Source organism: Centruroides vittatus, unplaced genomic scaffold (genome assembly GCF_030686945.1).
Source record: "Centruroides vittatus isolate TY-2023 unplaced genomic scaffold, ASM3068694v2 contig_863, whole genome shotgun sequence".
Taxonomy (NCBI): domain Eukaryota; kingdom Metazoa; phylum Arthropoda; class Arachnida; order Scorpiones; family Buthidae; genus Centruroides; species Centruroides vittatus.
The window spans coordinates 406,719-423,697 of NW_027122563.1; the positions used below are offsets into that span (position 1 = coordinate 406,719).

The following is a 16,979-nucleotide window of genomic DNA, read 5'->3' on the forward strand; positions in this document are numbered from 1 at the left end:
TTGTGACGAGGTTGCAATAAAGAGTTGCTCATTTATGTTAAAGATTACTGTTACCATTTTATAATACTTCATCTAGCATCTAATTTTTCAAGACTAGTTTTAAGCCTAGAAAAGACTGTTTTTGTATTCGTCTCGTGGAGAGATGTCAATATGAAAAGACATAGCCAGCTGCCATAACCCAGTTGCTGAGTTTGATTCAAATAAATTTCTGCTCTCATTTCCAAATCCAAGTGTGAATGGTATTAGTTATATTTTTTTTTTCATATGGATAGCTTGATCACGAATGTGAAGGAGAATTGATTATCTTGGAAACTTCATGAAATTACCATTTGCAGATCTTCATTTTGAAGCTGAAGCCTAAAATTTTAAAATATTAAGTTTTGTTTAATAAATTGAGTTTTTGAGTGCTGTATAAATTTTGTTGTAGTATGCCTTACTATTTTCAATTTCAGAATTTCCATCAATAATGTTTATTAGTTTTTCAAAGGGATTTACTATATATAGATATAAAATGATTATCAATAATATAGAGAAGCAACTGAAGAGGGATCATACAGAACCAAAAAATATTTCACTATCAATTATGCAAATGTAAAAAACAAAGAAGTCAATAAAAGAATTGGGATTTTTACTGGTTTTAAAATTTTTTGAATAAAAAGATACTGTCAAGAAAAATTTTGTTAATATGATGATTGATATTTTGCTGTAATAATTACATATCAGCACTAGCTGTTACCCAAGAATTCACCCGTGCGGATTTTGTAAGCGAACACCATTTATATTCAGTATTTCAACAACCATAGTAATTGTTATATAACACCTACTGCTGAGAATGATGAGAATTGCTGAGAATCAAACAAACTGTTTTCAATTTGATCAATTTTCTGGAACGTTTACAATTGTTCTACAATCAAACCAATATGCAATAATAAATTTGAATTTAAAATGGTTCAAATATTTGGTTAAAAAATCGAAATATATAAAAATATTTATAACAATGTCTGAAATGTTATCAATTTAATATACCTAAGTACACGATGAAAACTAAATGTAGTTGAAAACAAAAAATTGCATCTAAAATAGTACAGTAGAAGCCATTCTTCAGGTTAAGCCTTAATGCTCTCCCTCTCCCCCACGGGGAAATTTTGAAAAATTCCTTCTTAGGGTGCGACTATGCAGACACAAGCAAGCGAGAAGAGGCGAGACGTGATAAATATCAAAACCTGTCAGATATGTGCAAGAACCAGAAATTTGCTCTCACCAGCATTATTTCTCGCTTCTCACTTGTGCATGGTTTTCCTTTGCGAAAACTAAATCGCTCGCAACCTCTCACTCATTCTAAATTTGCGTCTGCATAGTCGCACCCTTAGAGTGCATTTTCATGATGTACCCTGTGTACCAAATTTCACCTCTAGGTTCAGCAGTTTGCCCTGGGTGATGATGAATCAGTCAGTTAGTCAGGACAAGTAATTTTATATATTTAGATGAAATAGAATGAAATGAATTCCATTTTCTAATGTTTGCAAAAAGCTATCAAGCTTTCAAAGCCTAATGTTTATCTTTGCATATTATCAGAATTAATCTAATAAAATCCTGATTCTCAGATTATATATGTTAAATAATAACAAAAGGCTTGGTTTTGGAGAATCATCTTGATCAAATTTAAATGTTTGCATGAAAAATTTGTACTACTTACATAATATAATATTCTTCACTTAATACATAATTTATTTTAATAATAAACGACACTTTTAGTCCATGACTATAAATTAGATAGAGTTAGATGACCTAATAAATAGGATTTAACAATTTGGAGGGCTTATCACACCAAGGCCGACAGAAAGAAGGACGAGATCTTTTACAAAAAAGTTAGTCTTTAATAATCACATTTCAAATTTAGGTAAGGATGCATTTCTGGTACAAGGACCCCTCATCAGCTTACAAACACATGGCACCAACATAATAATTATAACACTAATAGTTAACCAATACAAAGGAATATCTAATATATACAGTGCACTGTATTTACAATTTTTAATGTAACCCATATACTAAAGAACTAAAACTATCGAGCATAAAATTTTTCAATACATTGACAATGTGGTATATCATATTATTTGGGACCAGTAAATGTCTTATTTTCTCCTACATTTTCCAAATTCTGGTAGACTGTTCCATATTACTAAAGTAATTGGTTTCCAGACTTTAAACAGAAACAAATACACCTGATCCATAAGACTGTGTGAAGTCAACTCAATTGTTAAATCCTATTTATTTGTTTATCTAACTCTATCTAATTTAATAATTTATTTTAAATTAAAAACTTTATTATGTGAACGTATTGTAATTATTTCATATGTAATTTCTCACTTTTCAAATTTTCTGTTGTCAAAAAATTTTTCTTTTTAATACTGTAAACACCAAAGAAAGAAAGTAATACTAACAACAATCTCTATATATAAACTGTTATCATACAAATATTTTAGATTTATAATGGCTTGCATTCAATCTTTCACAAAAGTGCATTAGATGGAATTTTAATCAGTGTTATATATATTTTTGAAGTAATGGAAGTGATACACTGTATTAGATAATTTAATCAGATGTTATCTTGCATGACTTTTGGGTTAAAAAATTGTTTGAAGACCATTTGAGTTGTAGGTTTAGAATACAGTAAGAAAAGCCAAACAAAATGTTTACAGTATTAAATTTCTAATTTTTAAAATTGTCTACTCAAACAACTTTTTAATGCTAAACATCAAGGTTAATGTTATCAGGTTACTTTTTTAGCTTAAAAATGTAAAATTTTATACCTCATTGTCTGTTGAGTACAAAATACATTTTCATTGATGATTACAAGGTAATGGAATTTTAAAAAGTGCATTATCCTTTCTTAATACTTACTATGCAACCATTGCATATTTGCTTGAGATGTATTATAGATTGAGAAATGTTTTAATTTTGCTGTTCATTACTGTTCCCATAGTAATCTTAAAATCTTAATTATGCGATGAAAATACAGTAGTAATACATTTTATTGATATTATGATATGCTTAATTTGCTGTTAGTCTTGCTATGAATTTACTGATAGAGATAGTGCTAATTAGTCAAAAAAAATTTCATGCAGCATTTATGAGTATTTACTTTTTCATTGATAAAAGGAAAAGCTACTTGATTATGCATGTGTAAAGTTGAAATGTAATTTGTTTTGTCTATTTTTGTTATGTTTTATATGGTTCAAAAAATTTTATGCATCTAAAAGTAAACAAAAAATAGTAAATACACTAAAAATTTTCAGAACATATCTAGCATTGTTTATTAAAAAATCTAATAATCTAACATGGTAGTAACTATTATATATCACAAATATTCTAACAGCGTGATAGTTTTACTAATCAAATGAACTGCCTGATTCTTATTGGAGTACATTAAGGCTAATTAATTAATAAGATATTAAACAATTTGGCTAGAGGTAGGCAGTTAAGCTGCCATCTTGTGTTGTAATTAATAACTAGAAATAAATTAAAATTGAAAATATTCTATAAGAATCAGATTGTTTGTTTGATTGGTAATATAATTATGCTGCAATACTACTTCAATATATGTATTTATAAAAAAATTCTTTATAGGAAGGATCACCTAGGAAAAGAAGACGAACTGCTGAAGACTTTTTTACATTTTGCAAATACATTTTAGAATATGAAAATTATGAAGCCACAAAAGAAGAGGTAATTTTTATTTATTGTTTTAATTTTATTTAAAATATAAAAATAATAAAGCAGATTAGCATTATAAAAGAATGTTTTTAAATTTTATATTTTAGTTGTTTTATACATCTTAAAGATAATTGAACATCTTATTTTAGTATATAGTATGTCTAGAATTGATTTTAATTTTAGCAAATTATAAATTAACTTCTTTCTAACATAAAAGTTTTCTTAGTTTAAAACTTATTTTACATAAAAACTTTTTTAGTAATTATGTGTTTTTCCCTAATGTAGTCAAGATTTCAGATTTAAATGTTTTAGTATATTGACTTATATTCTATATGAATTTCATAAATTTATTCTACACAGGTGGTAAACATAGAATTATATGAAGAATTTGTTGTAAGTTACGGAATATTTTTAATATATATATTTTTTCCTATTCAGCATTGATTCTAAAATATTAGATGTGTACTTCTTTATTGAGTTTAAAAGCAAGATAAATTTTCTTCAAGACTAATTGTTTACTACAAAATCTAGGTTATAATCAGTCATCTCTAGGTCATAAAAGAATTTCTCTAATTGTCATATTCACTAACCTTAGTTGAAGATCAAACCCTGCTTGAATGCAGGTCAAATCTCCAATCTGTGTTCTCCAACTTTTTGACCAGACTTCACCCATTTTAGTTGGTGATTTAAAATCAAAGTCAATACTTTGATCCTGCACAGTTGGTTAAGTATAGTCAGAGTATACGTTTTTGTTTTTTCAATTATAGAATTTTTTGATTTCACTAATTCTGACAACAATTTTTTTTTTTTAATTCAAGAAAGTTTATTGGAGAATAATTTTTATTTTGTTGTAAAAGCCATCATATTTAACATTGGGTTATCTGCAGAATATTTACATTCTATTGAATACATTCCTTGATCCTGTTATTTCAATATTTGTAGTATATGGTTAATATTTGATGTTGACAATACTATAATGAATGAAATTTACCAAACAATAATTAAGAGATCAAATGGGTAGAATTCATTTACCATTAATTTTGATATATACAGGGTGGGCCAGCGAAAACGAAACGGCAGAGTGTTCGTGTTCGTCCAAGCAAAGCGCTCGGACAGGTCGATCTTTTGCTCGAGGGGACATCTTTTGCAATAAAGTTTTTGCGATTCTGAATATTAACTAAACAAACATTTTTTTCGAAATAAATGTTTGTTTAGTTAATACAAAATAAATGAGTTTTTAAAATTTTTTGTTGTCTTTTGTATTCAGAATCGCAAAAACTTTATTGCAAAAGATGTCCCCTCGAGCAAAAGATCGACCTGTCCGAGCGCTTTGCTTGGACGAACACGAACACTCTGCCGTTTCGTTTTCGCTGGCCCACCCTGTATATATATATATATATACACAAATGATGTTTGACTGCTACCGCTAACAGTCTGTTTTACAAAATGGATCATTAGCTGTTTGGTCAATGGATTAACAGTTGTGTAGAGGTAGTGAATACCAACTGCTTTAGAGATCAAAGACACAGTTGATCAGCAGTTATGGAACCAGTGGTTGAATGTCAAGCTGGTGAATATTGTTGTAAATCATGTTATTGTTAATTCAGTGCATATCTTATGCAATTATAAATAGAACACATCTACATAATAAATAAATTCTTGAGAATTATGTATATGTTTTAATAATTAACAGTGGAAAAACATCTAGTAGTATGGAGGATGTTCATGCAAATTTGAGACACTTTGGTTTTTTTTTAATTTTTGTCCCTCAAAACTCAATGATGAATAGCCTTGGTCTGCTCTGTGCTGCTTGTAAAGTCTATTAATAGCCCTGTATCTTCTTTTCCAAGCATTGAAAACTTCTATGCACTCTTGTATGATTTTTGACCATATGTCTTTGCAAACTTTTCAGAAGTACTGTATTGTCTATTCTGAGAAAAAGACAGACATTTAAAAAAAAAAAACCATAGAAATCCATCAGTGATATATTAAGGAACTTGATATGTCCTTGATTCTAAATATTAGATGTATGTCCTTTTTCATTATGTAGTTAATGCCAGTTTAGAGCAAAAAAGTATAAATGTGTTCAGACAAGGTGTTTTTTTTGGTATAAGTAATGTTTATGAAGAATTAAGCAATGCACCTTTCGAAAAAATGAAAAAGGCAATTTCTGTTAGAGAAGAGTGCCAGGAGGTTTTGACTGCTGGGCCATGTGGGTTTGGGGACCTTGTTGGTTTGAAATGGATGGATGGAAATGTCACTGCCTCAATAATGTGAGACTGATTTCCTCCCAAGTAAGTTGTTCTCTGTTTGCTCAACTACTTAGTGTGCATACATCCATAACTTATAACACAAGTGGATTTCTTTTTATCCACTCTATCCACCCATCTTGTCCATCTCTCCAAACAGATGCAGATTTCTTGTCTGCTAACACTGCATGTCACTTTTTGCCACTGTTTTTGATAATTCTACAAATTTTGTTCATACTTATACAAATGTTTTGTTTCTAATTATTTTTTTATGACACTTGGTGAAAAATTCTGCTTGGAAAATATTTTGATCTGTATTTCTGTTTCAGCACTACAAGACGACAACATTTTGATTTCTTGAAATGTGTGTTTATAAAATTAACAGTGTTGCCAAATGCTGAAAATAAAATTTACCTTTTACTATTATTATTATTTTATTTATTTATTTTTTGGTGGGGTGTAAACTTCTTGGCTAATGTACTGATGCCTTGACCTTGGGTGGCAAAAAGCAGCAGAAAATTTTTTTGTATGCTTATTTATGTATGTATCTGTATTTAATAATTTCCTGACTATGATGTAAGTTTAGTATGGCAGCCTTCTGTAGTGGAATGTAGGTACAGTTAGATGCATTAAATTTTAGACAATGAGAATATGTGGGTATGTTTCATTTGTTTTGTAGGGAATGGATACAGCGGATATGCAAAAGCAAGACAAGAAAATGTTATAACATGAATTATAGCTTTGTGACACTTGTAAAGCAAGCCATAATCTCACTGCATATTCCACTATAATTAGTGTTATAGCAATTCATTCACTTTGCTTTTGCATACCCTATATGTCTATCTCCTTACAAAACAAATGAAACATATCCATATTTCACTGTCTAAAATTTAATGCATCTTGCTCTACATGGCATTGTGAAAGACCTAATGTTTTGAGACTTCTGTGCATTGTAGTATTCAGTTTAATCTGTTGTTGTGTTCTTTTGTTAGTCTTTGTTTTTTTGTGTGTAATTTGTGAGATTGGCCTGTTGGAATCCTAAATATTTGTATTTCAATAATGAGACCATTTCTGAGTATAAAATCATTTGTCTTTATGATTCTTTTTTTACCTACATGAAGTGTTCGGTATTTGTCTAGGCTAGGGATGGCGAACCTTTTTGTGTCCGCATGCCATATTGTAAGCATACTTAGCTTTAAAGATGTTAATGCGTGCCAGAGTTTCAGACTTCGAATAATGATATTTAAAGAAATTAAACGAATACGCTTTAATTAGAATAAATGTAAAAAAAGCTGATTGAAAAAAGGATGATCAGATGGTAAACCAAAAAGATGATTGAAAAAGACAGAAATTGTGTGATACATTACGTGCCAGATGATTTCTCCTTACGTGCCACAGGTTCGCCACCCCTGGTCTAGGCCAAACATTTGAATGTACACATTTGTTCCACTGATAATCTAGCAAGTAATTTAGCTGTTTGTGTGGATGCATAGTTTTATGCCATCATGTATATGAGATGAGATAATATGTATTGTGTTGTTTTGTTGAACTTATATCTGTATTTAGTGTTGTTTAATCTATTGGACACTAGGTTCAAGGCCAGATAAAACCAAAGTGGACTTAAGACTCTCCCTGGAAAAGGCCTCACTTACATGTATTTGATTTGTTTTGATGTAGTCTGAGATGTAATGTTGCTCTCCAATGTTGCATTGTTTTCTAAAAATGTAATGAATGTTTAATGTAAATGTAATGTGTTTAATGTTTGTACAGATGTAGTGTATTCAATAAACTATGAGTATGATATGCTATTGAATGCCTTCCTGTAATGTGAAGTATGCTACATGTAGGTTTCTGTATTGTTTACATGCTTGTAATAATTGCAATAATTGAATCTGAGTAATTGTTATTTGCATCCTATTTTGTTTATATGACAGCCTTTTTGTTGATTTGTGAGAATATGTTGTTCTATGTGATGGTGTAGTTTGTTTGTGATGAATGAAGTGAGTATTTTGTAGTGTGTAGAAAGGCATGTGAGTGGTCTGTATTGTGTACAGATCTCTGGTGGTGTTGGTTTTTGGGTTTCATATATGCAATGCCCTATGTAACAAATTTTGGCATGTCTTATGGATTGTGTTTGTAAAATGTTTGGCTAGTTCCTGATGCAATGATGTAAATTTTTTGTACCAGAAATTATGAATGTTGTCTCCATTAGATAGTTTTTCCAACTGTGTGTTCTTTGTAATGCATGTTGGATGTTGTGTATGCTTATTTTGACACAGGACAAGACTGGTGTATCAGGCATGTTTTCTTTTGTTTCTCAAGCATGTTTATTTAGTTGTGTGTGACCAAAGAGCAGACCAATAGTCTAATTGTTTTTCTGTTGGCATACCATTGTGCTGTGATTGTATGGTGAGTTTCATATGTAGTTGTCTGTAGAAAAGTGCTTTGTAAATAATTATTTTCTCTAGCATACAGGCTTTATATCATTTCAGTCTTTGCAACTTTGCTGCTAGTTTTTGTTTGAGAATATCAGCCTGCTTAATTGTTGTCTAATGTAATGTATTTATGTTTCTAGTCTTTGTCAGTCAGGTTTTATGATTTATCTGTGCTTTGATTGTGATTATCTGTGATTATAGCTTAAAAATATAGTATGTGGATACATTGATTGCACCAGAATTGACTAATGTATGTATATCTGAAAGTGATGATTCTGATTGAATGCGTTTTTTTAATATATATATATTAAAAAACACATTCAAACCAAATTACACATCAAAATGAGCAGGGAATAAACTACACTAATTAAATTCATATATATATATATATATATATATATATATATATATATATATATAAAACTATACTACTTAAATTCAGACATATATATATATATATATATGTCTGAATTTAAGTAGTATAGTTTTTCCCTACTCATTTTGATGTGTAATTTGGATATTCATGGTCTCTGTGGGAACTAAACCTGGATATCTAGTAAGTGTTTCTTCAAATAAATTAACATATTAATTAAATCTGTATCTGTAGTGTCACTAGCTATAATTGTTTTCATTGATGCATGTTATACAGTATGTTTTCATGAATTGACTGCTGAGTCTGAGTCAATCAGTGTCTCATCTACCAATTGACTGTGTTTGTGTGTTCTTGTTGTTTGTTCAAGAGTTGATTGTGGAATAAGGTTGTTTCATATAATTGTCCTTTTTTGATTAACAATTCTTTTCTCTGTAATAGTGAATGTGTATATTTTTGTGTGAATTTATCAGGTAATGTCTCTGATACTGTCATGTCTGTTTTGTGATGGTGTTAATAGATAGGGATGATGAATTCATTCATTTCTTGAATTTACGCAATACAGTCAGTTCATATAAAAGCATGAAATTTTGAATTCACAGAAACTTGTAAATGAGGAGCTAGTACTTAAAATCAATAAACAAACAACTTTTAATATCAAAACAAAACAAATGATAATTGATCTGTCCACCTGTTTTGCTTAAATAGATCTTGAATTTATTGTTTCACCTGCATTGGTAGTTTCAAGGACAATGGTAGGAATACAATACCATATTTCATTGCAAAAAGAAATTCAATGGCAATTGATATTTTAATTTGGTCCCGAAAATTTTAAAATAAAATTTGGGGACAAAAAAAGCACAATATATTTGAATCCTCGATATAATGAAGGGTTACTGTATAAACAAATTGTGAATTTTGGAAATTTTAGAGTTTTTTGCAGAAGAAAAAAAATGCTTTAAATTTCTCATTATTTGCTTATAATGTTTAGTAGAATAGTAATACAGGGTATCCCTTGCTTACCGCAGGCTTGAATTAACACATGAAATTGTGTCAATCCCTTTATATACACACCAGAAGTTTTAATTTATGTAGCTGTCTTTACTTAACATAGATACCATATTTTGATATATGCAACAAGATCAAGGGATTAATTATCTGCATTAATCAAGGGATAGCTGTATAATACAAAATGAGAAAATATAAAAAGTTGAGGCATATATATTAATTCAAAAAAAAAAAAAAAAAAACTAAATTTTAAAGTAAGCAAGTGTGATAGAAATAATTATATAAAGGCTTCAAGTACAAACATTGATATTTAACTTTAATAGGCCTTATTTTTCAGTTATCTATATATATATATTTGTCAATTAAATTTTTTAAATATAAAAGTTTAATTTTTAAAATTTGTAGGAAATTCATCAAACCAGCCCTGTTGGAAGTACTGAAAGTGGGGAATTTACATTTTCATCGGAGAGCAATGGCAGCACATCCCAATCAGTAATAAAAACTACTGATATTGAATCTGGTATGCAAAAATTACTGATTGTTTCTTAAATATTAAAATCAATTTATTCTGAAATTAAATTTTTGAAGTTAATCATACCATTTAGTTGTCATATAATTTAGTAATTTTTTAGGAATATTAGCTTGTTAGATTGGTTAATAAAGAGGTAATACCCAACTTTTTAAACCAGCAGAAAATTTTTACCTGACTAATACTTTTAATCTAAATACAGGTCTATCATAAGGTCTACATAACGAAAATAGAACTTAGATTCAAATGTTTGATGAAATTAAAAATTTAAGTATTTAAACAAATATTGTTTTTAATATTGAAAGATGAATAAGTGACATTAAATAGATATAAATAAATGAAAATGAAAATGCTGTAGATATCTTAATAATAATAATAATTGTATTATTATTATTATTATAATTATAATATATGTAGCCAACACTGTATGTAAAGTTAGCACTAAATTTTTGGTATGGTGACATTTTGGGACATGTGGAAGACATTTTAATATAAGAAAGTATTAGTACCAAAACTCACTACTAGGGCACTTTCAGAATTTTGAATTCGTGGGAGTTTTGGTGGGAACATTTAAAGAGTGATTTATCAATGTAATGTTACAAATTTGATAGCTTCAAAAGACTCTTCATTTAAGAGGCATTACAGAGAATTATGGTTGACTTTTGCATTGCCTTCAGGTTTTACACCTTTAGAATGGGGATAAAACTATATTGCTAAGGTCTCTATATAGTATGAGTGTCTTGTACAAATAGTATTTGTTTTTTTTCAGTGACAAAAGTGCCTTAGTGGTGAGTTTTTTTTTAATGGAAATGTTTTGCAAGTTCTAAAATGTCACTGTACCATATCTGGTTGCATTTGGCTTGCTAAGTATCTCTTTAGACAGCATTGAATAGAGATATTTTAATTATGGTCATCTGGTATACTTCCAAACATCAGGAGAAATGTCTCTAGTATTGATACAGTTTCCCATGATGCATGTTTTACTTACCGTATATTTCCGTAGATAAGACGATAGTTGAATCATAAAAAAGGCCCCTCAAAATCCGGGGTCATTTTATAGGACAGATACAAAAAAATTACATTGAAATTTATATAAATTAAAACCATTATAAAAAAACGGACAAACCGTAATTATTTACTAGTAGAGAGTAGGTCCACAAAATAGAATAACCCGTACGACGTTTTTGTGAATAGTCAAGGTCATTACCCAAATGCCCGAACCAGTGCGAATGTTTGCAACAATAGCAAGGCAGAAAATAAAATTTGTTTATTTGAAAAATTACAAACAGGACATAATTCCGTATATGCTATACAGTATTATTATCCAGATGATGATCACTGATCTCAACTAAATTCATAGGCCATTGATAGCTGGGGGTCATCTTATAGGACAGATATATGCTAAAACTATAAAACTTTGACGAAAATTTATACCTCGTCTTATCTGAAGGTTGTCATATCTGCGGAAATATACGGTATGTCTATTTTCTCTAACATTTTAACTGTGGCTAGGTTTTTTATTTTTAATAATTTTTTTCTTTTCCTATAATACCTTATTGTTGAGCTGAACCACAAATGCATCTGGGCTATATTTATACTTTTTTTTTTGTCATATTCATGTTCTGCGATTGTTATGTTGTTTTGTTTTGTATCTTTATTTTAATTTCATTTTTTTTTTTTTGTTTTTGCATTCTTTTATGCATATGACAACCAGCATGAATTCTATTTTATTTAAATTTTGTTTTTTGAATTTTGATTTATGTATCATTCTATATTATGAAGATGACTGTTAAAGACAGTTGAAAATGTTTTCATAATAAATTGGTTCATTTTAACTGGATTACAAGTGTTTTAACACACCTACATACATACCTACATAGTATAATTTTTAAATTAAAAACTGTATTATAAGTTTCATATAAAGCTCTACACAGTATTTATATCAATACCACAAGTATGGCTATTATTTACACATCCATCTTGTAAGTAATATCCATATATGTAGCTATAACATCACTGTGCTCACAAGAGATTGGGTAAACAGTTGTCAAGGCTGGTGGCTTTTACAAAACTTAGATATTCATGGCTTTGATTTTATATGTTTTGGATTTTTTTAATTTAATATTTTCAAACAAAGGTTGAAAAAAAACAGTGGCTAAGATGAGTGAGTATACTATAGTTAAATTCCTAATTTGGCCCTATGTATTTGAATCTGTGTTATGTTTTAGTTAAGTAGACTTGATAATGATTAAGATAGAACTGATAATGATTGTATTTAGTTTGAAAATACTAGTTGAGTAGAAATAATTTTCTGTTGGTTTAAAACACTGACCTTTTTATGAATTTATTAAAGTTAAATTATAAAAACTTTAACACTTTTCTGGAATTAAAAATTTTAAATCTAGAAAAGATTTTAAAACTTCAAAACTGTATCTGCATTTAATAAAATATTTTGGGTTTCTAAAGAATTGGAATTTGATATTTATAATGCAGTCAGTATTTTCAAAAAATTAAAAAATTAGACTGAACATGTTTCTTTATATTTTAAAATTATTTGTAACCATTTTTCATAAAATTATTCTAGCATTTAATTTATATGATGATGATTTTGAAAAATATTTTTATTTTATTAATTCAAGTAAATAATAATTATAAAAATGCATATATTATTCAATATTTAATAACAATCATAAGTATTTAATAAAAACTTAACGTATTGGCAATCATACATATCACCAATGATATACAAGACTCTTTTCTGTATCATGAATAGGATTTATCATCTTTATATTACATTACATTTTATGGTATAAAAAATTTTTAACTTACTTTGTATTCTGTGAACAGTCTAAGAATGATATTTAAAATTTTTTTTCAGTAAGCAAATATGATTCGTTTAATTCTGATATAAAATTAAATATGATGAATATCACACACTTTTATTAATAAAGTCTTTTTACAAATTAAATGCATAAAATTCAAGTATTAGACTACTAACATTAATTTTATTTGGCTTTAAGGTAATATAGTATATTATTAAAATCTGAAACATTTTCAAACTATAAATGGCAAACTTTGTTAAAAATGGAGTGACTTTAAATTGGAATATATTAGAAACATTGTTTTTCTGTTTTATTATCCTTTTCTCAAACTGAATACAAATTAATTGCATGTTTCTTGGGATGTCTTACTCTTTGTTTTTGGAATGTCTCATGTTTAGAGTTAAATTATAGAACAGTACAGCTATTAATTATGACTGTTTTATAGTAAAAAGCAAGCAAATACAATTTGGAAAAATCTGCATAATATAAATTTTTCTATTACGGATATATATCATAGTCTTATCATTCTTTATACACATACTGTAATACAACTTTATATAAATATATGTTTAAAAACTTTTGTGAACTGATATACGTAACTTGACTTTTGTTTATTTGCTTTAATTAACTTGGTTTATTCATTTTAATATGATGATACCATAAAGTTATCTGTAAACAAATGAATGTTTTATTTTAAAACATGTCACTTGAAATAATAATAATAATTGTTAATATATTATTGGTGATAATTTGCATCATTAAAATACAGTATAATTTTTAAAGATAAAATTAAAGTATATCACTAGTGATTTGTTGATGGCAATCTTGAAATGAAATATAAAATTAATATATGAAATTTTTTCTTGTTAGTTTCTTAGAAAGGAACTTCAAACAAAAATACTTCAAGGATACTTCAAACAAAAATTTTATAATTTATCTCTTAATACTTTAAATGTTTTTATAATTTATTTTACATTGTAAAGTTATTAAACTACAGTAAATTCCCAATTTATTGCTATCATTTGATCACCTCTGAAATCGATATTTCAGTTCAGTATTACACTCAATTTAGTATCTCAAACAACAAGAATTATATATATATGGTAATGAGATCTTAATACACATGTAACTTTCAGGCTTCCAAACTCACATGATTTAGTCATAACAAATGTTTGCAATACAAAATTATATTTATACTTTTTTCTTTGAAATCAGTCATTGATTGGAAATTAGCATTGTCTCTCAGTTTGGCCTTCTGCCCCTACCTGCTCCTAACAAACTCAATGAAGTTTTTTGTTTTTTAATGAACTTGCCTTTTATCAGTTCTGCCAATGTGGCCAAATTAAATTGGGATTTCCTGATTTACGTACTTGTATTGCATATTTTGATCAAATTTTATATTTTAAAAAAATCATTAAAAACTTTCATCTCCTGATAGTGTTGGTCTTCATGTCCTGTGTTACCAAATTCAATACCTATAAATACAATTCCTGTTGAAAATTTAAATTGAATATTCTGACATTGAATTTATAAAAATTAAAAATTTTTGAGTTGTAAATCCCACATTATAAAATTTAATCATTGTAGAATAAATGAAAAATTTATAAAGAATAAAAAAATTATAGGTTTATTAATTTTTAATTAAAATGTGGTTTTTTTTTTTTAATGTTAAATAGAAGTGTAGTTTAATACTTTTTGAATTAGAATATTAAAAATGTCATTCAAATTACTTGTTGCTTGAAAATTTAAATGTATAATTGAATATAAATAATTTCTTGATGGATTAGGAGGTCAAGTATTTCTTAATTTCTTTTACGTAAAATGTCACAACATAGTATAGATAATTCCATTTATGTTGAAACATAGTACAGTGCAAATGGCCACAATTATTGTTTACTAAAGTGGAAGATAATGGGCTATTCATTTTCTCTGGAAAAGAGGGGCAATAGAGAAAGATGTTGATTAGTAAGGTTGCAGAGTGATTTTTGAATTATTACACCGAAGAATTTTGTGCCTGAAGGCCTTATGAATAATGTATTCTTTCAATATAAGTTTATTATGTCAGAGTGTGTTGGAATTGGTATGTTATTAAAGTTTGCTAGAGAATGTTTCTTTTCCATGAAAATATGTAAGATGATATAGTAATATTGCAGAACATTAGTAAATCCTGTTCTTAAATCCATGAAATAATGGAGTTCTTATCATTTATTATGTAATATCAGAATGGAGAAATGTCTGCAAAAACTGTTCTGTTTTAAAAACATTCAAAGTTTAAAATTCTTCAGTTTCTTATTCATTATTATTAGGCTAAACAATATGATCTCTTGACACTTTATGAAGAGAATTTAGAAATCAAGAGATTGTGAAGATCAACTTGCAAAAACATATAATTGAAGTATATATATCTACATTTTCATGCAAATATATGATATTGAAACAATATAACAATGACATTTTGAAACTAAATTGATAAATTTTCGGATATATTTATCATTAAATTTTTACCATGATTTCTAAAAAATATTATTTTTAATCAGATCAATTTGTTCAAAATTTCTTCAGACTGTTTCAGAATGTTGCTATTATGTATCTGATTGTCCAGGAGTATTTATTAAATTGTCTTTTCATTTAAAGTGTAGATTTTTACTGCAGAAGCATGTAACAGAGTGTTATAATTTGTTTGCTTATTCCTCATCTGTTTAATGCAGAAGAAATTAATTTAAAATTTTATTGAAATGAAATTAGATCCAAAAATGTTGTGCTTTATTTTTGCTTGACATTAACTGGGGAATATCTGCCTAGGAAGTTACAAACAGAAATGTTTAATCTGAAAGATATCTAAATTCCTAAATATACTGTGTTTGCTATGGTCAATGCCAAATGAAATACATAGATATATTGCTCATATATAATAAATATCTCTGGTGTGCTTGCATTGACAATACAGTAATTAATAATGATATGAAAACACTTAAATCTTTGAAGAAATTTTAAAGTGGTAAATGATCTATATTATAAGTATCAGACAGGAATAATTCGTTTATATTCTGGATCTGGATTTCTTTGTAATTATTTTTAATCCTGGCATATGGCTGGATGATAAATCAGTTTTTAAATGTGAGAAATATCTTGCACACTGCTTACAAATGAAACATAAATAGTACAATATGTTAAGCAAGTATAAGCTTTTGTTAAAAAAATTTTAAACAGAAAAAATTACTACAAAGAGAGAGAGAGAGAGAGAGTTGTGTAAAAACAGAAAATAATGTACTAAAGTAATGACTATATACAAAGATTTGTAGAGGAGATATTGTAAATATTTTAAAAAACAGAGGAAAAAAGGATAAAATATTCATATTATTTGTTGACTTGTTGATTGGCAATGTCATATTAAGTTTCAAAGAGTTTTATGTGGTTTTTCTATCCTTTTATGAACTCAAAAAAGCTGGCAATTATTATTTAGAACTACATTAATCAATTTAATTGAATTTCTGTTGTTCACAACATCTTTATGGTGCTCCACTTATTCTAGATTTTAATGACTGGATGTGCTCTAATATTTTTATTATATTGAAGTCAAAGAAATTTTAGACTCCAGCTAATTCCATAAGTGCCCAGGATCTCCATCTGAGACTATATTGCCTCTCAAAGATAAGTTGGAAAACAATGGATAGACAGGAAGAGACCTAGTTACATGAAGCAGAGAGTAAATGGAAATTTCTCAAAACTGAAAAGTGATTATGACAAATTTTCTGCATCTTTGATTGGAGTTGAATAATAAGAAACAAAGAATATTGGATTCATTTGATTAATTTGGTAAACTTTATTTTTATGGTATCCTGCTAGCAA

At 27.9% G+C, this 16,979-nt stretch overlaps 1 protein-coding gene across 1 annotated transcript in view; it reads left to right on the top strand.

Annotated features, from left to right (window-relative positions):
• The window catches only part of LOC136982806 (PHD finger protein 13-like), a 34,427-nt gene that overhangs the window by 14,577 nt on the left and 2,871 nt on the right, over window positions 1-16,979 (top strand). Inside the window, exons 3-4 of the mRNA XM_067279335.1 lie at window positions 3,631-3,729; window positions 10,185-10,299. Coding sequence (XP_067135436.1) covers window positions 3,631-3,729; window positions 10,185-10,299 — 214 coding nt within the window. The remainder of the gene's footprint in view (window positions 1-3,630; window positions 3,730-10,184; window positions 10,300-16,979) is intronic.